General features: G+C 35.6%; 1 protein-coding gene across 12 annotated transcripts in view; it reads left to right on the top strand.

Moving 5' to 3' along the window:
* The window catches only part of DPH6 (diphthamine biosynthesis 6), a 230753-nt gene that overhangs the window by 169844 nt on the left and 36703 nt on the right, over positions 1–24206 (top strand). The window contains exon 15 of one of the 12 annotated variants that reach the window (XM_048308054.1): positions 10086–11007. The exons of 8 other annotated variants lie outside the window; for them this stretch is intronic. In XM_048308054.1, the coding sequence (XP_048164011.1) occupies positions 10086–10120 (35 nt within the window). In that variant the 3' untranslated portion in view covers positions 10121–11007. Of the gene's footprint in view, positions 1–5519; positions 5546–5694; positions 5718–8524; positions 8770–10085; positions 11008–24206 lie in introns of those variants that run through there. 3 more of the 12 variants (XM_048308052.1, XM_048308056.1, XM_048308055.1) reach the window with 3 other exon arrangements.

Here is a 24206-nt window from a genome sequence, read left to right as displayed (position 1 = left end):
ATGGTGCCTATCAGGTTTTGTCAGATGCCTTGACTGTCATAAGACAAGCTGGGCTTTCCTTGTTGGGACTTTTCCTCGAGATAAGCAGCTGCTGAAAACCTAACTTTTAAGCGCCGTAGTAAGTATAACAGTTAAATGGGTAATGCCTTAAATTCCTTTTGTAAAGTGTCCCAGTGTCAGCCCTGTTGAAATCATCTGTCCTGTATGGAGTAGGACATGGTATCTTGTCTTCTTTGTCCAGATATATCTGTTCAGTATATCTGGTATCAAATACAGTGTCAGGAGCCTCTCAGCAACGCATCTGAGCAGGTTGTGAGGTTATCCAAAAGGTTTGGCCATTTGCTTGGCGACAGACATGATTTTTTTGTTATCTAATGGCATGGAATAATTTACAAAGTTGTGAAGTTAAAATAGAAATTGAAATAATATCCAGATTCAAACCCCAAAATGCAGGCAGAAACTTAACAGTATGAGAAGATGATGCTGCAGGCATAGTTTGGTTTAATAGCCTGAGTATTGTCTTTTGTCCATCTGGGTAATGGAAGCCAAAGAAGCTGCTTTCCTGAAGTCCAGAGACAGCATGGACACAAGGCTTATTTATTGCTCAGAGTGAAAAGTGATAAGATGCCTTTGTACTCCATTGTCCAGTTGTTTCCCCTGCCCTTGGCCCTTCTCTATAGTCTAAAACATCTCTCTTTTTAACATAGAGAGAAGGCCTGAAGACAAAAGGCAGAGCAAGGAAGCAAGGCCTGTTTGTACTCCACAGGGATGGTCAGAGCAAAAATGCCTCCTATGTTTACTGCCTCTGGTGCATACTCAAAGTGGGACTGTGCAGCCAAACATAGCATCCTCAATACTCAGCTTACGGGTTTCATTGTTATTGCTCAATAACATACCTTTTCTTGGTTTGTTTATGCAAGCTAAAAGATACATATGCTTTCTTGCTGGTGGTTTTTTTTTCTTGGTTTGTTTTTTTTTCAAGGCTGCTGAAATATGGATCTGGATTTTTTTTTTTAGATTGCAGTCTTTTACATTCTGGAAAAAGTTGTGACTGGAGAATGGTCTAAGGATACCACTTCACAATTATTGTCTAAATTTTAGAAGTATCACAAATCAGATTTATGTTTAAAATATTTTCAGCATTCATTTGTAAAGGATGGTTTCTTTGTTTTTGAACATCCTTTCAAAGTTATACTCTGAGATAGAAGCAAATATATAAAAACTATGCTTAGAATCATAAAAGTACTGTAATTTTGTTCAACCACTTCACAGCCCACAAATTGGGCTTGGGGTTTCATTTGACTTCTCTGGTATAATGATTCAATTTCACCAAGAAAAAGTGGAGAAGAAAGTTGTTTTCTTGTTTTTGCCATATGCTCTGTAACTTACAATCCAAGAATACAGCTGTAACTAACCATCAGAAGAAAGCATTTTGCCATTGTCACACTTCATGCAATTAGACTTCGCATAATATATGCAGTTGTGCTCCCAGTAGTCTATTTCTTCTTAAATTTCTAATAAATTTAGGTTTCAAACAGCATAAAGTTATTACATATTAGTGAGAAATTCCAATCCTTATTAAAACAAGCAATGAAAAATCCATTGGGGTTTTTTTTTAACTTGCTTTGGACTTGGCTCATCCTTTATTAGTAATGCATCATATCAGCTGTGTTAAAATCTAATTAATAGCTCTAATTTATTGACACTGAAAGCACATTTATCATACAGTCCCTTCAGTCATGTCTCTTCTACTTGCACTATAAGTTTGAAGCATCAACATTGGAAAAAGGTAATTTAGAACATTTCTTCTCTTTCTACATTATATCTGAATGGTAAGAGTGTAGCTATTAGACAGAGGGATGTCAGCTGGCATAGCTGAAATACTAAGATAGGATAATCAGAGAAGGAGATCACCAAACTGGAGAATGTCCAAAGAAGAGCCACTAAAGTAAAAGGTCATATGAGTGGCACATAGAACAGAGGAAAAAGGACTAAAGGAACTGGCTTTGTTCCACCTAGGGAATGGAGGAAGCAAACTGCAGTCTTCCCTTACCTTAATAGGCATTGTGGAGAAGGAGAGGATTTTTTCAGAGATGCACAACACCAGGGTAAGGAGCAACAGTCACGAGTTGCAATGAGAGAGATTCCAGTTGAATGCAAGGATTGAATTTTTCTCCACAAGAGCGGAACTCACAGGCTGTGACACTTCCACCTTAGAGGTCTTGAAAACATGACAGCACAAGGCCCTTAGAAAACTGGTCAAATGTCTAAAGTTACCCTTGCTCTGATCATTGGAGAGATTGGGCTATATGGCTTTCAGAGAACCTTACCCCCCAAAGTTACTTTGGCTCCCAAAATTATTCTTTGACTCCATATTATTACTAAATTACAATGAATTGACCAACAGTGGCATTTAACTACAGATTCTAAAAGAAAAAAACCTGTTTCTTTCTGTCTGTTATTAATATCCCACACTCTTACAAAAGATTACTCCCACTACCTACTTGAATAATAATTACTGGAACCAGCATATCTTTGAAAGAGAAATGTTTCTTTAAAAGTGTCTGGACTCTTTGGTTTTGGTGGGGATTCCTTTTAACTCATTTCTCTATAGTTTGCACTTTTGTGCTTTCTTGTTTCCACCTCTTTCTCTTAACAGAACTCACACAAGTTCAATTCTAATTCTAATTCAGAATTAGAAATATCATTGGGCTGTGATATAGCTAGGGTGTTTCTTATGATAGTCTAAAGCCAGTGTTCTTCCAGAGTCTAATTCATTTGATAATGATTGAGACATCTGAGTATAAGGAATCCTGTTATGAAGCTCAATATTTACATCATCAGTAATGTCATATCTATATCTATAGGGAAAAAAATTGGTTTCCTCATTTAAGCATGTTGGTTATATCATTAGATAGGAGGCTAGATACTAATTTGACTGGGGTTTAGTTGATTTTCTAAAATAATTTTTAAATAATCTGCAAGATAAAATTTTAAACTTTAAAGCCCCTAGAGAACTTCAAAACTTCGTTCAAAACTTTTGCTTATCAGGATATAAAAACTTTAGGAACTTTGAAAATCAAAGTTTATTCTCTTCACCTAATAGTAATATTGCTGGAAGGAAAAAAAAGGTATTTTGAAGCTGTTGTTTCTGACATTTACAGAGTCCTGGCTTGTTTTAATCATTATGCCAGAAATGTAAGATACCAGATGATGGGGTGAAATTAGATGTAAGAAAAATAAGAGTATCTCTCCTATTTTACTGTCAAATATATCACAACTATATCACATCCATTTACTGATTCTATGCATGTAAATCTATTTGAGATGTACAAACAAGTCCCTGTTTGTGGCACAGAAGGATTAAGTGAGTTTGTAACTTCACATAGGATAGCAGAATTATAGAGGTTTATTTTCATGAGGTTCCTGTCTGAAGTTACAGATGCTCAGCACCTCTCAAAATGAGCTTCTGTTTGGAAGCAGGACAATAGTGAGAATAGTTAAGTAGAGCCCTGAAGAAGAATAGTTTGTTGAAGTGCATGTGTTGTTCCAGAAAGGAGCCTGAGATCAAATCTCTTTTGAGATTGCTCTTCTAAAAGCCATAACTTCATCATTTTAAAATAGTCCAGAGATCTTGTCATTTCCAAGCTTTTATGAAAAGAACAACTAATAGAAGCCACCCTAAGGCATTTTCTACAGTTATAAACATGAAGATAAATATATTCTAATTTAGCTGATTACTCTTTTTTCTTTTTCTGTGCATTAACTACAGAATGTGCTTTGAATTCTTTTATATTATATCATGTAGCATAACTTACCTGCTGTGATTTAATCAAGTATTTGGGTCACTCAAACTATAATAGCAACAGAAATAATAAGGATTTCTATCTTTAGATGAGGCTTTTTTAATTTTCCTTTTCTTATTATTTTCTCTTCTTGTGATTGTTTGTATCTGTGATAGCATGCAAAGCACTTAAACTTTTGATCCTTTAAAGATTTGGAAACAGATACCTCAGCTGTTTAACAGTGCTTTCATTAAAAGCATTGCTTGTCATTTTTGGCTTAACTTGTTTGAGAGTACTTTATGCAGGAGTTTTGCAACTTCTAAAGCATGTTAGAATTTCATTTTGATAGAAACCATGCTGCATAATACTTCCTTGCCACAGAAATTAATGCTTATTCTGTAATAAGTTTAGCATAGGATGCATCTCAGAAAATGTCTTTAGCAGGTATGAATTGAAAGACACACTTTGGTGTTAGGCAGGAGTTAAGCACATTGCTTACAATATTCTTTTGCATTTTTTCATGGTTTTTACATTTCACTTTTTGTGAATATACTGCAGACAGGCTGAAAAGCTTTTCAGGAGTTCTCATCACTGAAGGCATACTCATTCATAGTCAATTATAATAAGACTTTACCAGTTCCAAGGTGCATTCATGTCATACTATAATAGATCTGCTCTAAGAGATGGTATGTTTCTAGCTCTGAGCTGGCTAGGAACATCAATTGATTATTTTAATCGTTGTAAGACACATTTCAAAAATATCCAGTCAGTGCCTTCCACTCTCATTTAGGAGAAAAAGTAAACAGTACACTTTCTGCAAGATGCTAAGACTTACATATGACTGCCCAAACATAGGAAGACTTATCATTCTGGAACACAAATGAAAGCTGTCCAAGAGCTGATGGAAGAGCATCACACAGCAGCCAGAAGAAGCCATGGAATTAGAAGCAAGAGCTTGGCCCATTTACATCAGAATAATTCTAGTGAGAGACCACAGTCTCTAGTTCATCCAAAGGATGGTCCCTGCTCTAATATGTAATTTGTCAAGACAGATAAAACAAGATCAAATTTGTTTTCAGCAAATACTAAGAACCTGAGCTATGAAAATGAAGTCAAACATCATTAACCTCTGTTCTTTTGGGGTTTAGGTGGAATGAAATCCCAACGTATTGAAATTAACAGAAATTATGTTATTAACACCACTGGGAAAGAACTTAAGCACAGTTATCCCAGTTCAAAGGCACAATTTAATGCTTCAGTTTCAATAGGGATGATAGAAAAATGCGAGGCTTCATCTTGAAGTACTCCACTTGCTTGATCTTTTATGCTCTTCCATTTTGACCTCCTGGTTTGTTCTTTCTTTTAACTTCCATTAGTCCCTTGTTATGGACCACATAAATTATGTCTCAGCCTGAGTCATGAAATACAAGAGTAAAACTTGAAGGCAAGCACAGTGAGCCAAGTGCAACAAAACAAGATGTAAAAATCAAGAGGCAGCAGTCTATAGTTTCTTGATCCAGAAAAAGGAGATGTGACTGACATAAACCAGAATATAGCAAGCAGGATTATAAAGCCAAAGCTTCTGTTTAAAAAACTTATTATTCTGTGCTGAAAATACGATTGGTAGCCAGAAGTTGTAAGCAAAAATGTGTACAGAAATTCGCAGCTTGGATTCTACTCGGTGTTATTTATTAAATCAGGAGCCACTAATATGTTTCTTTGTTCCCGCTGCAGAAGGAAAATAGTGGCATGGAAACAAAAGAAACTTGATAGACCACACACAGTCCACACACGGCATGGACAATGCAACACATCCCCCCTGCTGGTTGTTGCCAATATTTGAAAAAGAACAGGTTTTGTATCAACAAAAGGAATAGAGATACTGGAAAACAAAAAACTTTCTTTTTAGTTTCCTGATACTGTGAAGTACTGATGCGTCCCCTGAGAAGAGCTGAATGCTGTTTAATGCCATGAGAATCTGCATGGAGACAGCTGGCCTCCATTTAAGGTAGAGGTAGAGTCAGTGGCCAAAGCAGCACAGCTTTGATTCAGAAGAGAAGTTCAGCTTTGTGTTGGTATCAGGATTCCTAAACAAACTGGAACTTTCTTCTGAAGCATTATGCAAGCCAGTGATTATGATGGACCAGAGCTTGCATGATAAAGTCCAAAATTTGGGTTTAATTTCTTGAGACATTACAAAAACACTGTCACCTCTCATTGTACAGCACAGTTACTTCATTTTTAATTTGTAACAATGGGCTTTTTTTCAGTTAAAGAGAATGTCTCAGTGCCATTTGAAATGCTCACTGTCATTGACTGAGTAGGCTTAGATAGTTGTCCCCTCTGTCACTGACCTTGTGCAGTTTGTCCATGACTTCAATATGTTTGTGTAAGATCAGCAGATTCCATAGAAGACTTGTGGCCTCCTAACTATGTTACGTTTAAGCACCAAGAACATCTCATGTATTCAAATCATCCTTCATTTATTCATGTTTTACAGATGGTGTTCTGTCTTTCCTTTTATAAAAGCAGTCCTACGTTGGGCTTGGTGTATGTTTATCAGGGCTTTGTCCTGCACAGAATACACTTCTTTCATGTTGATTCCATGATGTCGTAACATACATTTTAAAATTTAGCAAAATAGGAGAGAGAAAGAGGAAAGAAATGCAATACTTTTTCCTGGGTTCTTGGTGATGCATCACCTTTTAGTTTGAAAATAGAACATGAAGTAGCCTCTGTACATTCACTTCATGGTACACAAATCTGACCTATAGCAGTAATAACTTAGCCTTTTACTTTATATAAAATCAACTAAGAAATAACATTATTACTTGTACGGTTCCTATACTACACCACATGTTATCAGTTAGGAATAGCAAGATGGTACGATTAGAAATACTTATGCTTTAGGTACTGCAAAACACTCATAATTAATGTGGTTTGTAATGTAAACTCTAGTAATTTCTCTAGGACACAAAACAGCCATGAATTATTATTACATACTTTTCAGAAAGCCTTTCAGAATAAAAAAGGAAATTGATCACTTAAGAAAGTATTTGGGAGCTGTAGGAAATACTATGTTATCCTGTATTAGATTATACTTACATCAACAGGGAAAAAGATTTAAAAGAATGGGAAAACTATGACAGTAACATGTACAGCATTTAAAATTCTTTATGTATGTGTGCCTGTACCATGTAAATTGACTAATTTGAAATAGTATTTATTTTTAAGATATATAAATAAATGTGTTAATGAAAATTGCTCTAGAAAATGGGGCACCAGTTCAATACATATGCACATACTTATTCCACTCATATAAATGCTTATCTGCTTTTCTGAACTGCAGCTCACATTTAAAATTATCATGTTAAAGATGGTCCCATAAAAAGACTGGAAAACAATAAAAATCCTATAATGAATTTTAAGAGGCCTGAAGAACTGAGTATTAAATAATCAGAGAACTGTGATAACTACATTAAATCAGAAGTGAAGATCAGAAAATGAAATGAAATGTAAAAATTTTGTATTGTCCACACAAGAACAATTTCTACCTAGAAATATATAGAGAGAGAATTTATATAGAAATATATATATTCAGTGTAATTAACATATTTTGGGTAATTAGTTATTATGAGAATGATCAGCTTCCATGCCACAGTAATGTGCATAAAGTAGTCTCCTTTTCTTGTTTAAAAACATAGTGGGGGGGGATTTCTATGCTGCTTATGTCTGTATGATACCTTTTTTTAAAATTTAGTGAATGCTGGCATTCAATTGCCTGTCAGGATGCAGAGATAGAGTATGCATCTAGGTAGATAGACATGAGTAGGTGCTCAGGAGAAACTTGATTTAGACTGTATAATATTCTTCCTTTTAAAAACCTAAGATAACCTACGGCAAATTCTTCACTGTCAATAATCCAGTTTTTTTAATACAAAAGTTCTCATCTACTTTTAAGTTTATTATGGCACCACAGAAGAATAACATTTACAGAGTTAAAATATACAACTTTAAGATATGGCTATTACTAAAGCTTAAATATTATTTAAAGCACTTCACTTGTAATTACTGATAGAAATTTAATTTTTAATAACTATTCTGGAAAAAATATGTGAAGCCAGGTACTTTAAAATATGCCAAAATTATTATATAATATTTTATCTTGTTGCCATTATATGAGTCAATTTGATTTTTCCCAGCTTGGAATATTAGACTAGACATGAAGGGCTAGGAACAGTCTTACAGGTTAAAAAAAGTATATATATATATATATATGCACATATATATCCTCTTGCTCTCCAATCTCTTCCAAGAAAGGTTTCCCATTGTCAGCCAACTGATCCTAATATCATCTTAAAGTAGAGAAGATATTTTGAAGTACAGACTTCTTTTCCTTCATGCTGTTTTATGTAGGTAAATACAAGCCCTTTGTAGTTATATTTAGCTTAAGTACTAAGCTTTTCTTTTTACCTTTGTCTTGCTGAACTACTTAACATTTTCTGGGTTTTTCATGTGTTCATTATTTGCCTAAGCAGCCTGCAGTCACTTTCTTCCTGACGTTTTAAGAAATTTCAGGTATTTTCTTCTAAGCTAGCATTCAGGCTCAGTGTTTTTAGAGACCATTTAAGTTTCTAGTATTATGAAGTATATCTAAAAGATATTATACTTCAGTTATCATCCAAAATGTTATTTGCATCTTGTTGCAACTCTGCAAACTCATCTTGGCTGTTTCTTAGTTTTCAGAGTGCTGCATTTGAAGTGTTCTGTCTATTCATGAAGTGGGAACAGCATGGCAATAGCTGCTCCAAACTCATTTTTCAATGTACCAGAATTCTATGTTGGAGAGACTGTACCAAGACAGAGAAAGCAAATTTTACCCCTATACTGCTGATATCGTACTTCACAGCCCATATCTCATCTACTATTCTGCCATCCGTTGCTTCACAGGAAACTAATGGGAGATGCGTAATTTTTCTTGCAAAGGCTAAGTTATAGGACAGCTAAACAACTCTGCTTGATTTTCATATAGTTGCAAGTTAAATTGCAATACAGGAAATTGGGGACAAGTACATTTTTTATCTTGAATGATCAAATTCAACACTAGAGCTCTTGATACAGTTCTCAGGGAACAACTCTTCTGCCAAATTGTTCACCATGGCAAAAAAACAGACTCACAGACACACTGTAATCCTTAACAAGTATTTTGTAAAACAACTGCTGGTGTTCCTGCAGCAATACTTGTTAGTTTTACTAGTTGTGTTAAATTTGCAAAGTGACAATTCCATGTTAGCTCATTTGATAAATAGCCTTTGACCAGATATGAATCTTTTATCTCCTCCTACAGGCTAAACATTTCTGCATGTTTGGAATTAATTGCATTAACTTCATTAATCTGTTTCATGATCTTAAAGCTCCTTCGGGTGTTTTAATCTGGTGTTTGAGGTGACTTTCTTGATCATCCCCAAGCTTCATCCTGTAGTTGTGAACTGGAGTTGACTATTTCACTAGGTTGACTTAAAGCTCTTTGACTGTGATTGTTGTTGCTTGTCTTCTTTATGGATCACAGAGTTTATGTTAGATAAAACTCATAAAAAGTCAAGTAATGAACAGGAAAGAAATAGAATTTGTCTAAAATTTGCTAAAATGCTTTATTGTCCCTAAAAGCATAATCATGACCTTCTGTTGAAGTGGATAGAATTTGTAGCCACAGGGAACCTTTCACACAGATTTCATTGCAAGATTGAAGCTAAAAATGAAAGGCCAGATAGTTCATAGCCATTCTGCAGGCTGTGGACCAAAAAACTGTAACTACTGGAGTAAGTTCAAACTGTTAGCAACTAAAGACTGTCAACATTCTCAGTGTTCTGTCCATGCAGAGCTTGTTGAAAATTCATTAAATTCACCAGAATTAGTGTCATTTCCAGGGTAATATACAGCTTACTGTAGCAAAGAATTACCTGGAAGCAGGGATTCTACTATTCTGACTTACTTCTAATAAACACATTAATTGTATTGTGGATTTCCAATTTTATTCCCCAACTGTTTCTTTAGTAGTCATGTATTTACATACAAATGTTTTTAATATATGCCACTATTACCAACTTAAAAGCTATTTTTTCTTTCTTACATATTCTCACTAAGAAACAGAAGGTTCTAAAATTCCCAGTTACGTTTTTCATCTTGTGCCTTCAGAGGTATCACACTGGTGTCTTGTGTTGGAATTTTGTAAGCAGCAGTTTTAGTGATGAAAAATAAAAAATATTCCTAGCTGTAGTATTCTTTATATTTTGATCTCAGGAGACCTTAGAAAGGAGTTTAGTTTCATCACCTGAATTTTACTGAGAAGCAACCTGGAGACAAGAGAAGGAGGTAATGACTTATTCACATTTTCTCAGTAAGCCTGTGACAGAAATTGAACTTTTGTCTCCTGAATTCTAGCCAAATATTTTCTCAAGCCTACTCTCCTTCTGCACAGGAGTGCAGATTCCAAAATGCCAAAAGACATAAAAAGCAGACAATGTAAACAGGTGCAAATGAACACACAGTTCATAAAATCCTGGCTCCATTTAAGTTGGTGGCAAAACTTCCTTCAGCTTTTATGGAGTCAGGATTTTCATCAGGTCAGACCATCTTTTAAAGACACATTTACACTAATGTGTCTATTCAGATCTCATCTCTTTTTTTTTCCCCCATATACAGTTTGAGTTACCATAGGTTCTCTAATTAAACTTGATACATAATTTGCTGTCAGCTTATATTTCTGAACCAGACCTTAACACTATTCTTTGAATTCATTTTGCTTTAAAGAAAAAAATATGTGCTGCTTGTTCTGAAACACACTAAGCTTGGTTTTTTCACCATCGTTCTGACAAATCTGTGTTCTTGGCTATGTTCCTTTGTATTTTCATTATATAGGTATTATTTTATCTGTTGGTGACAAATTTCACTGTTACTTATACATACTGTTCAATTAAATATATTTTCAGTTGTGTTGTGACCACAGAGTAGGATGAAGAGAGATGTGCTGTTGAAATTTTTAAGTGTGTTTTGGATTTAGAACATACATGTTTGCTATAAAAAATTAATGATAGTGTTAAAGGTTACCACAAGTTAATTTTGCTCAGTAAGTAATGAACTTACTAATAATCCATGAGTTAGTAATTAAAAGTTTATATGAAGAACATGTTTTGCTTCTGTCATTAAAGTTTGGGGTAGTGGCTATGGCTGTTCAGTGTCTCTGATTTTATTTGTTGCTTTTTTATATGGTTAAACTGAGCTTTTTCCTCCTTCAAATAATAGTCTGTGGCAGTGTGTAATAAGAATCCACTGAGACACAGAAGGCAAGGAAGTGACTTGGTGTCAAAATTAAATCATTTGTTATCAACAGGAAGGAATTGGTCTCTGTGTAACCAGTATCTTCCAAAAGTCCTGAGAAAGAAAGTACTTTTCTTTTCCTTAATGTTCAAAAGGAAGCTTACAAACAGCTGAAATCCATATAGTGAACTGTCATACAATCATAAAATAGTCCCATGCACTATTGATGGTGATTTACATAAAGTCAGTTGCGAGAGCAAATGTTTTCTTGAACAAATTATTTCTTGAGGACTATGTTCCTTTCTTCTCCTTTTAAACTACTCATCACTTTCAGAGAATTCTGCCTAGTACCTTACTTGATTAAAGTGGTTCCGAAACTAATGTGGCTTATTATTCCTCACAGGAGAGCCTACTCTGTTTGGAGAGAAATGGTGGCCAGGATCTAAGACAGGAAATGCTTATGAAAGATGAGAGAAATTCCACTGACCATTGCATAAAATTGAAAAGGGAAAGTCAGAACAGGACAAATCAGATGTATAATGGCCATTTTGAAATAGTGGTGGTTTCCTGAGAAGCTGCCTTCCTTTTCAAACTTTAGAGATGAAAAGTATTGGTGAAAAAAAAAACCTGCACCAAATCACAGTATCCTTTCCAACATATCACCTGTAAAAATATACTGCTCTGATGTTAGAACAGTAAACTAGAAAATGACTGACACAGAAATTAAACACATCAGCTTGTCCTGCAAAAGTTAAATTATTACTGGTTCTGTGTGTTGTGCCATGGACGACACTGGGTATTTCATTTTTCTTTTGACAGTTTGGATTCAGGAGTTTGATCTGTTTTTCAACAACATGTTTGCTACAGAAAATATTTCATTCTACTGAGGTGACATACTGCTGAGCAGTAAAAGGTCCTAGCTTACGTAATATGGGTAAAGCTGTGCTCAATGTGGGAGATACTGACTGGTCACATGGTAACAGAAACTTCAATGCCATGTAAATTAAACTATAGATAAGCAAAGATAGAGTCTACTCTTACTATGATAGAATTAAGCCTTGCTTATTAAAATTGTTTTAGTGGCTGTAATAAAGACTAAAGACAAAAATTAAGCACTTTTGAAAATACTTTTATTGGCTTTAGTCCAGACTTGTCAATTCTTGCGTATATAAGACTAATCTTGCAAGTAAATCACCAGCAATGTATGCACATGACCTGTAGTCAAATTCATGAAAGAGTACCAGGAATGTGGAGTTGCATGGGCTGTGCTCTAAGAATTCATAATAACAGTAGTGTAACCAGAGGAGCATTATCAAAGGTCACTGATGTGATTGTACTGCATATATCTAAGTCTTACGGTCAGAACAAATGTTAAAGTCATACTTCTATTATCCTTCCTAGTACAGCTATGTCAAACATAGTGTGGTACAAACATACACCAAACTATCTTCCTCTACATAGAGTACATTGTCTGATGTTTTTCCTTAATGTAACAGGCCAAAGCTCAGTGTAAACAGTGTGCCAGTCGTTGGCATTAGGTGAGGATATCCTATAAATGTTATCAGTACTTACCAGAAGAAAATTGGTTTTACAATGAGGGTGGTGAAATGCTGGAACAGGTTGACCAGAGAAAGGGTGAATTCCCCATCCTTGAAAACATTAAAGGTCAGGTTGGACAGGGCTCTGAGCAGCCTGATCTAGTTGAAGATCTCCCTGCTCATTGCAGAGAACTTGGGCTAGACAATCTTTAAAGGTCACTTCCAACCCCAACTATTCTATGATTCTATGATAAAAATTGAAAAATGGCTCTTGCTAAAAACATTTAATTTCTATCAAGTAGTAAGTGCTAGTTGAGAAGGCACATAATTGTCAACATTCAGGCATCTTTTATTTCTGACACTATTCTGTATTTATATAAGCAAGTGATAATTTCTTTTTCATATTAACAATGAGCAAAAAGTCAATATTGGGCCTTTATGCAGAATTTCATTGATTTCCTTTAACACTAGTGATACCTTTCCTGGAGTTATCTTAAGGCAGGATAGCTTTGCTTTGCTGTGCTGTGCTGGCTGACTTTATCTAGAAGAAATTTTCAATGATTTGAGAACTGTACAGATTTAAAGACCTGATTCTAATTGATGGTTAATCAATTTTGAACCAAAATCAGAAGAAGAAACAAAAGCTACTGCCTGGGTGGTCCTATTTCAATCTCTTAACATAGGTGGCTATGTCAAGTTAACTTTTTTATGTCCCACCAGCTAATATAGTTGCTTCTTCTAGGTAATTACAGGTATGTCTGTGATGGTACAGTGCCAGAAAACATTCTGAGTTGTCAGCATTCTCTATACTGTCCCGTGCAGTTCCTCTCCACAGCACTTTGTGCAGTCTGTTGGAGGGTTACGGGCTGAACAAACTAGTGGGCCACTTAGGCAAAACTCTCATCTTTATTAGGTGGTTTGTTTGTTTTTTCAGTGCTTCCTAAAACCTTATCACGTGGTCTTGGGGTCATGATGACTTCACTGAAATTACTAGTTTTACCATTGTCTTCGAATCAAGTCAGAATTTTTTTCTTTAATCGTGTTCCAAATTTAAAATATTTTTTGCATTTCTTGTCTTGATTAGCTTTTTTGCCAAAAACAGATTAACGTGTTTAGCATTAAAATCAGCACCACAGAACCCCACACCTATAGAGGACAGTATGTGTGAAAGAAGAGAGCGCTCTAAACCATGCAGGTCACAGAGATCCACCTACAAGTGTCCCCAGTCCAGAGATTCAGTAGTTTGCTGCATGAATGTCTTTTCTTTAGCACTCTTCTGCAACATCCCTGTAGGCTACAAGCATGACCTCTGCAGTCATGCTGCTACTGTTTGTGCATTAAACTATTTAAAACCCTTTAGCTGAACCCCAGAATACAGGAGGCAACCTCTTCCACCAAAATCCTTTCCCCACTTCCCATCTCTGCAATGTCTAACAAGGTTAGACATTCTAACTTCTGTGCCAGCAATCCTATAAATGTAGGGAAATATATCACTGTGAGTTAGTGCCTCTTGCTTTCACCAAAGCAGATGAAAGTTTACTTGGCAACCCTTTATTAATAATTGCATTAGCTAGAGCAGAACCAACATATTAGTCTTAGCTAAATTTGACTCTTTAGGGCTAAAAGTATGTGCATTTATCTTACCTAATAGTGTGTATATAAAGTGCTTGCTCCATAAAAAATTATTTTCTATGGTGCATCCATTTAACTACATCAGCTACACATTGCCCACCAAATGTCACCACTAAGACTGCCAGTGACATGCATATCCTTGGGCAGATTTAAATAGCTTCCTTTATTTTAATTAACCTGTCAGAGACAGCTTCTTCATTTCCAACACTTAAAATTAAGCCTGGCCTAAAGTCTAAATTTAGCCCTCCAGTCGTGATAGATTTGAAGACCAGTCCCTTTCACAAGGGTTTTGAAATGCTCTCACAGTTGCAAACGTAAGAGGAAATGCAGTCTACAAAGTAGCAGATCTGAGTAAGAAGCTTCCAGTTCATATTGCTGCTTTTCTGATTATAGCTGCTTCTAGTCTACTTCCTTTAAAACATCTTCCAAGCCAGAATTAGCAAGTGGCAAACTTCTGTATTCTGCATCTTTTTAAAATTAAACTTTTCTGAGCAATGGGAGTGACAAGGAAAAGTTTACTAGACAAAAAGATTGTAATATGTCTCTAAATAAAGTGTGTCTAAATCATTCTGCTGTTACAACTGTTGCATTTTAGCTTTGCTGTCTTTTAAGAACGTCAGTTAAATTTCCACCTGAAGCTGGTGTTTTGAGACTGGGAAACCATTCCAGAAGAATTGAAATAAGAAGGATTAGCTGACCATATAATGTGACAGTGCAATTAAGTTGTTTGCAGTAATAACTCATTTAACCAGAGACCTATTTAAATTCCTTGTTGCTGTTATAAAAAAGAGTGATGTGATTCACAGTTGCCTGGACAGCTCAGATAAAATCAATTTTGTCTAACTGCCTAGAAGAAGTTAACTGTTTTGTTTAACCTAATGACCTAGGTTCTTTTTGTTAGTTGACAGACACCTCCAAGGGACCCTTCATCCTATTTTAAAATGGGATTAATAATCTTTTAGCACAGAGGGCTGTTTCTCGTCAGATGTGTGGCTTTTAAACCATTAAATTACATAAGAATAACTCCATCCTAAATTTAAAACAAAATTTGTGCAAACCACTGGTTTTGAATTTGAATTTTCCTATTTTAAAAATGGTGTTTGTAACACTCATGACTTATACTAATGAATCACTAAATTCTTTTAAAGTAGTCCTCATAGATGCAATCAAGTCAGAATTAAAACATTAATTTTGAATAGTGTGAATTGTGTCATTTATTTCAACGGACAAATCATTTTGGTAGCTCTGTCACTATAGGTATCAGCCCTTCTTACTGTTCTGTGTCTGATTCTTTTAGAGAAAAGCTCAGCTAATAACTTTACTCAGCATCTCAAGCAGCCTAAGTGTTATGTTTCTCATCTAGCTGCCACATTTCCCAGCCATTCTGACTGCTTGACAAAATTGTGTATAAGTAAAAAATACCCAGGTCCTGCAAATGTGGTAGCAGTATAAATTATATAAATTTTACACTTGACTTTTCTATAGTGTATCTGACTCTTTATTTAGTAAGATAAAATAATATATTTCATTAAGGAGCTGCAGAATTCAAGGCTTGAGAATATACTAGGTTTTAACATGCCTATACAATTGATTTGTAACTATTTAATTGAAAAAAATTCAGTCTAATCACTTTTAGCACATGAGTTATATTCAGCCTGTAAACTCCTTATTATTCATATGCAGAGGGATGTGTCCAGTGATTAAGACCCCAAGGATTTGATTGAAAGAATAATCTGCATTTCTAAAGAAAAAATAAGCGGTGGGGTATTTAATTCTTGATAGAAATGTTGTGATGCACATCAAAGCATCACTAACTCTTAGTTTTAAAAACAGTATCTGCAACTTGCTTGTCCATTGGCTGGTTCACTGCTATATCTGTAATGCACAGTCTTGATCTAATAATTGCTTATTATGCAGTTGTTTATCCACTCATTTGAAACATCCTGAAATTCAGTCTAGCTCAGCAAATTGCTGTGCTTAAGGCATTTTTACATTCTAGGAAATTATAATATCCCCAGAAGGCAAAGAATTAATAATAAAAATCCTCTTTTGTAAAAGATTATCATTGCAGAGCAAATGGAGCAGATCTTCCCTATCTTAGCACATTTAATATTCTCATTTTTTTCTATGAAAGTGTGATGAAAAGACTACGTGGGGATCACTGTTTTATTAACTTGTTAAGAGACAAATTTACTGAACCAATGCAGCATATTGATTTCAGTGTCTGCTATATGGAAAAGCAGCAATAGTAATGGATGACTTCTAGACATTTCCATATGGAAGTTAGCTCATTCTTTAGGCACTTTGTGACCTTTGTTTTTCTGTTTAGGCTGGCACTAAGGAGTTAATGATTCAGATTACAAGGATGCTTTCTTGTTTATTTATGATTAGAAGTTTTTCCTGCCTTCCAAATGATTTATTCCTAGTATGACCTCCCTTATTGAATACTTTGCAAAGGATCCACAGTTTGTCTCTTTCTATTGGAAACAGTATTCTGGCGAGTAGATTTCTGGTTTGATAGGCCATAACCAGAAATTATAACACTATATGCAGCACATTTTTCATCAGTTCTCAAATACTATTCAACTGATTAAGCATGCATCCATCTCTGGAGTGGGGGAGCTTAATCTAATTCTTAAAATCCATCACATAATACAGATTACTTGATCTAATTTCCTTTATAATTGCAAACATACAAAGGTAAGTATCATAGCTAAGATACTTAAAAAGAAGGAAAAAGGTAACAATCAAACAAAATTGAGTTGCAATCCTCTAGGTACTTTTCTTGAAATTTTTAAAGTCCACAAGCATAGCTGTCTTCCAAGTTTTATTTTTTGCTTTATATTTTGAGGAATTAGAGGATTCTTATTAATGTAGGAGCTCAGTGCTGCTTAGTCTAGGAGTTCAGTGCTGATTTTATTTCCATTATTCATTTTCACATTGCAGCAGTCGAGCATCCAGCAAAAACCAGAGATTTCAGAGAGTATGCAGGCATTTGTGGTTCTTCACCCTACAAAATGAGTGATTCATGTAGGCAAGGGCTGAAATCGTAGCAACACAATTCAGAAATTAATCTTCATATAGCTGCACTCTTACCATATTTTTTTACAAAAAGGAAAGTTTGTAAGTTCCTTTCTCAACTGTCTGTTTTGTATCTCTCAGAGGTTACAAGCCTTTCTACTAAGTAATATTAATAATCTAGACAAAGAGTCTTCTTATTAGCAACATTAAGTCTACACAGGTAAGTGGTTTATGGGAATTAATTATGTATTTTTGGGCCAAGCCATCAGAAATATCTTCTGGATGTTTTTATCAAGCCTAGCCTTAGAATCTGTACAATAGATAGTTTAAATTTTTATCCTGAGTTTCAAAAAGATGAATAATTACAGAAATAGAAAGATGGAAATTGAAATAGAAATGCATATAGGATTTCCAAGTAAGTAAAATTTACTTCTGACATAAATTTAGATCACTATTTATTATTTTTATGTAAGCTATCAGCAGAGGGGTTTCAGAAATAGCTCACTTATATGTTCTTGTGGATATACAGGATATACAGTGACCTACTTTGTAGACATGGACAGAACTGTGTCTGTAAAAGTATTTAAAGTGGGTCTCTAATGTAAAACATCATTTAAAAGAGTCTTATTGAAGCAGCATCTTTTACATAAGCTCTCAGATATACTAAAGTAGTAACAATTATTCATCAGGCAATCTCAAAGCATTTCACAAAGACAGGAAAGTACTTTTTTTTATTCTACAAAATGGAAGCATGAAATCTGGAGTTTGATTTTTTTGAAGGATCAAGTATTTCAATTGCTTAGAAACACAAAAATGAGTGAGAAAGGTCCTTCCTTACACTTAAGGAGCCATGTGTCTATACACCACTGCAGCTTTTGCAAAATTAAATAAATCATAGCTCTATTCATGTTCATGAAGCCAAATAAATTGCCCAGGGTCTTCCAGCAACTCAGTGGCAGAGCTGGCAATGGCATTCCTGCCCCTTGGATTTTTATGCTGGGTCCTTTCCCCTTGACTGTCCCTTCATCAATGCATTGACTGAAATGCGAAATAATTGTTTTACCGATATCAACATTGGAATAACAGGCAAGGAGAACTGAATATGAAGAGGTGGTTCATCTGAGGAACTTTGACAAGATGTGCAGAATGCAAGTGAGCCAGAAGCACTTTATGACACATTCAGAACCTGAATTACAGTTTTAGTAATCATCAGTTCCCCTTCTTCTCTGTCATTTCTTTATTTAATATATTGCATGGAAGAGACTTACCGTGCAAGTTTTATAAGCTTGCAATAAAAATATAACAACTGTTGTATTAAATTATTTAAGTAGTAAACCATTGTAAAAAGCAGACAAAGTTATATCAATGTGGAGACAGAAAAAATTATTGTGATGGAGTATAAAATATATTGTGCTGATTACTACAGAATTTTTGCCCAGTTTAGCATATTGTAAATCCTTGGTTGGCCTTAAGAATGAAACTGCATGTAGATTTTTTAAAAGAATTATGGCAAGTGATTAAGAAAAGTGAAGCTAAAATCAGATTTATAATTTAAAAACAAATCAAGAAAAATGTGACAGCAGACAAAAAATATTTAAGAGGTCAAAAGAGAGAATTGTGGCAGAGCAAAGGATCAGTGTATTTAAAATTTCCAGACTTCACCTGAGGGAGAGCTAGAATTCTGAAGGAAATGGATAACCAGCATTTTATTTTTAAGAAAGTAGATTATTATTTTATTCTTTAGTACTATGCTTTACTAAAGGGATGTACCAATAACTTCGAATCTGGCTGTATTTATATTAGTAGATTTGAAAGTGCTAGATTTACCAAAATCAGTAACTACAAAGGGAAACAAATATATTTAGCATGAAGTTCTGACTATAAATGATAAGAACCATTTAAGTTTCCTTTATTCTGCCTCTTTGCTCTTGGTAAGTCAAAAATGAAACTGATTAAAAGATGATGAATAACAATAATCATCATCATCCTCCTTTAGCATTTTCCTGTTTCACCTTTTTATCTTACCAGATTTTTTGGGACTTTTAATGACCCCAGGTGTTCTTGTGGCACATTGAAGATGAGTTTTCTTTGCCCTGAAAAGTGATTTGGCAGAAATTCAGCTAGGCAGAGCATATTTTGTTACCTTCCTTTCTACCAAAATGTGCTTTCTGCAAAAGAGAAAAAGAGGTGATGGCCTCCTTCTAATGAATCGTCATAGCAGTGGTGTAATTGAAAAAACCACCTTGCAAGAGAAGCCTTTTTTTAAAAAAAGCCAACTCATTCAGCTAATGTAGAGTAGAAAATACTGGTAAGACCACTCTAGTGATGATCTTGCAGGTGTGATATTCCCTGACAAATTAAGGCCCAAGGCATAAAGTACCAGTGTTGACCAAAGAAAGGGCTGTATGGGCCTCTTATCTTTACTTTAAAACTTCATGAACAATTTATTTCTCTCTACCTGTACTGAAAAGTTGTTAAAACCACATCTTAAACAGAACGAAGCACAAGGATAAGTTATGTTTTCACTGTGCCTGTTAGGCTGGGCTTCTGTTGGTGGAAAAGATAAAGGTCGCCCTTCCATCACTTGCACTTCATGTTTCTTAAAAGTGGTTAAAGCATCACATACATTTTTCTTCTGAGCATTTTCAATTTCATTAATCCAGTATCTCTTTGAGCTAACATGGTTCTTAACAGAGATGTAGCTTAAGACTCCAGAAGCAGAAATTCCTGACAAAAGAACCAGTGATCCAGCAGAGGAGCTGTCAGTGCTTCTGACTGACCGGTCACCTGTGGGTCCTGGCCCACCTGAGGGGCTGATCCAGCTGGGTGAACCTGAAACCTCTAAGCAACGGCCTAGATCTGGGCAGCTTTTCCATTTACTGCTGTGCTATGCTGTATACTTTAGGTGTCAACACAAAATATAAGAGTTACAGAAAGCAATGCGGTTTGTGCAGTCCCAAAAGGCATTCTATAAAGCTTTTTTGGTTTGTTTTTTTTCTTAAACAGATGTTTGAGACCATGTGTTTTGGTGGAGAAACATTCTTCTTTTTTAAAAAAATATATATTTGTGCAATAATTTAACTTAATGCAGACTTTTTTGATATACTGTGGTATAAAATATATTGCAATGTTTAATAAGAAATCATAATACAGTTAGATGTAGAACCTTATGACAGGTATAATAGACTATTTTGCCATGAAGTCCACAGGTATCTTTCAAATGACCTGTAAACAGCTTCACCTATTGATGGTGGAAGAAGAGCAGAGGCCTCCAAGCAGTGAAGTTGTTTAACACAGAGCGGGTGGAACGTGTGCAGCACTGCTCTTCTGGGACTGTGATTTTAATTTCCAGAGATCCAAGAGCAGCCCAAGCAAAAGGCTGGTTCAGTTCTTTGCCACTGTATTATTGTTTGGAAGTGTCCTCACTGTGGTACGCTCTCAAGAGAAGGGCTGTATGCTGGGTCAGAATTCGGGGTCAGTTGTTGGCTTTTCTACAAATTACCTTAACAAATCATGTAATTCTTCCAGTGTTTTCTATGGCTCAGTTTCCTACCTATCCAGTGTTCGTTTTTCAGCTCTCAGAGTTTTGTGTCAATGGTAAACTCTTGGTGGTAGACTTTGTCTGTTATTCAGTGTTTATTTAGTGCCTCATAAAATGACACCTAAGTCTTGCTGAAGGCTTTTGTAAATTATCCTATTAATAACTTCAAGTTAGAGCAAAAATGACTTGCAGCTCAGATAACTATGTGGCCAAGTTACAGACCCTTTTTCTTTCATTTTGCTATTGTTTGACACAGCTGAATGACTCTCCCAAGCCTCCTGTTCTGTAACAAACTATGAGCTCATATTACACAGGAAGCACTAGCACTGAGATTTATTTGTCATCCTTAGAGGCCATGAGAAGGAACAAAAGACTTTCATCCCTCTTTTTTTGTTCCTTGGCTGTAGGGAGTAAGAGGGTACTGATATCTTGGGTCACTGCCATACAGGATAAAAATCCAATTAATGTAAATCTGCCAGATCGAGGGGAAGCAAGTAGTGTGGCTATCAAGAGCCCACAAATTTCTGGGTGGATCATCAGCAACATCTGGCAGCACAATTTCCCCATTAAAACAGAAGCTGGGTTTTGTTCCACCTCCAAATACTGGTCTACCCTTCTTTTTAGCCTGCTCTGGATAATTTTGCATAAGTTGTCAGTTGCAGCAGTAATGAAATTTTAGTCATTTGTTGAGTCAGCACAAAAGGCAGTGAATGCCATGACCACTGTTACATCTTCCAGGAAGCTTTGATTAAACTGCTGTGAAGCCAGACCTGGATCAATATGAATGATCTCCATTGACCTAATAATGTATTTAACATGTTTGGTGCACTTTTATCTGTTTCTGTTAGAATACACTGTTTACATTAGTGCAGGAGATTGATTTAAAGTTTCAGAGTTCTTTACAATGGTAAACATTAGAAATAACCTCATTAGTTTGCACATGATACTATATATAAATATATAATCTACCATGCAAGGTCCTCAATGTACCTTGTGTAAATTAGCATAGCTACCATTTATACTTGTTGAGAATCTGGCCTAGAAACTGAAAACAATTATTCCATCAGTATTATTTTAAATGATCACAGCTTAACTTGACATAAAGCAAGGACCATATGATCTCTGTACCCAGTCAAAAGATGCTTATCACAACATCTTTTAGAAAGCTTTTCTATTATTTGTAGACTAAATTCTCCTACCAGCAGATGTATGTGGTGTCCTCTAGTTATATGAACATCTCTCTGTGGTCTGGCCTTTTGGATGCATTGTGTCCAGTCAGGTATTTCTTTAACCCACTGGCTTTGAAGACTATTTAGCAGACTTGAATAAACGAACAAATGTGGAAGCTGTACCAAACATATCACTTGGGGATGTCAAAGCCCTTCACAAACATTGTTACAACTTAGTCCATGTGTAACCACTGAAGGACATATTTGCTTCAGTATGTCTCATGACAGCTTCTTAAAAAATATACTTAAGTGAATTTAACACTTGTGAAAGGTGCCAGATTGACAGGCCCTAGAGATAAAAGTTCCTGCATTACCAGCAGGCACAGCCGGGCTTCCCACACACACTGCCCCACCAATGTCCCCAACCCTACCTGGAGGGCACAGCAACCAACTGTCCTACAGCTTGCAAATCTGCCCATCTCATGCTCCTGGACTATGGGCCAAGAGTCAGTAGCTGCAAAGTGACCTAAGGGTGAAAAACCAAGTTCCATAATTACTGCACAGGTGCTGTTGCAGTTGATCATTTTCACACCAAGTTTTCAACTAGTCTGGAAAAAAAAAGTAAAGTACATGTTTATCTGATTTAGAGTACAACAAAAACATGTGTGTGAGCCTCTAGTGAATCCTGTGGTTCTATCTGCCCATATAGGCACATTCAGGTGAGACTATATGAGTGAACAAGTATATACACATACTGTGAAGTGCATTCTTAAATGCCTCCTGAAAAATGTGTCTTTACTACTTCCTATGTTTGTAATAGTCTGTCTCCATTCGTAACTCATCCCTGGTTGGCGTCACTACAGCCCATCCTCCCCAGAGATTCTGGACACAGCTGGCATACAAATTCAATAACCATCCACCCCATAAAGAGATTGGATCGTTACAGGGTTGAAGGATAGCACGCAGGGAAAACCAGCTCATGATCTTTGCATTCTGTCATGGTTTTAGAAAAAGCACAAGTTCTTCTCTGAGTGATTGTACTCGTAAAGTTCAGTCCTCCATTCTCTTTGAAATTATATTTAGACTCACTGTGAGCATTGGAAGGGCATGCTTAAGTGTTTCTTTATTTAGTGCAGAAGGCTAATGACATTTTAAACAAAAGTGCACATTTATAACCTTGTATAGGCTGATTCTCAATCTGTATATAGGACATGACTAAAAACAGAACATTGGAAAACACACGGCAATGAGTTTTCATGTTCTGCTATTTTCTAAGCTGTAGCCAGCAGCTTGAAAGAATTATTATGGAAGCCAAATCTTAATTCTTTCTACTGAGAAACAGCCCTAATATGCAGAGGAGCTCAGCAACAAGTGTTTATCTTTAAAAGAGTCACATTTATTTCTGCTACTTGCTGTTGATATGCATGATAAAATACCTCATTGGACTGGTACTGTGTGCACTTTGGAAGGTAACTTCTGTATATCCAGAGAGAGTTGGGTGGCTTACACCTTTTTTAGGGATGGCATTTGGGTCTGAAATTTTAATTGTTGTAAATATTCATCTATTTTATGGTTATCATTGCCCTATTTTCTTTCCTTCTCATCATTTCTGGTGTATCTGTCACACTGTACAACTTTAGGAAGCATCCCTGCCAGCTAAGTCCATACTATAACTAAGATGAAGTTTAGGTTTCAAAATTTAGCAGGAAGCTCATGAGAGAATGTATACTTGGAAGAGGATGTTTTAAGATGGTAGTGTCCATGAACTCTGCTTGAATATGTTGCCTCACCCAGCCTCAGTTTTCCTGTGCAGGCTGTCTACTGTAAAAAAAAGACCATCTTCCCTTTTACAGGTTTGGTCTCTTTAGTACTGGTTTCATGTTTTTTTCAACCTAGTTTCAAATACTCAGTGTACCTGAGTCAGGTTTTCTTTTGGACTGTTTCTTTTTTTAATTTTTTTTCTGCTTGTATTTGTGTAGTACCCCAATTGCATTTTCTTTTCATTCATTTTATTCAGTAGTTCCTAATTTTACTTTTATCATGTTATAAATTTCACTTCCATCTGCTACTTTTTACCTGCCAGTACTATTAAGTCTTTTGTCATCAACCACCTCTTTAATATTTTTGACCTAGTAGCTTGCCTTTTGCTTTCAGAAAGACAAAAGGCTTTTCTTGTCTGCTAATGAGAGAGGAGGAGGGCAAC

The sequence above is a fragment of the Corvus hawaiiensis genome, chromosome 6, assembly GCF_020740725.1.
Source record: "Corvus hawaiiensis isolate bCorHaw1 chromosome 6, bCorHaw1.pri.cur, whole genome shotgun sequence".
NCBI lineage: Eukaryota > Metazoa > Chordata > Aves > Passeriformes > Corvidae > Corvus > Corvus hawaiiensis.
Note: the sequence above shows the minus strand (reverse complement) of the source record. Positions and strands in the feature narration are given on the sequence as shown.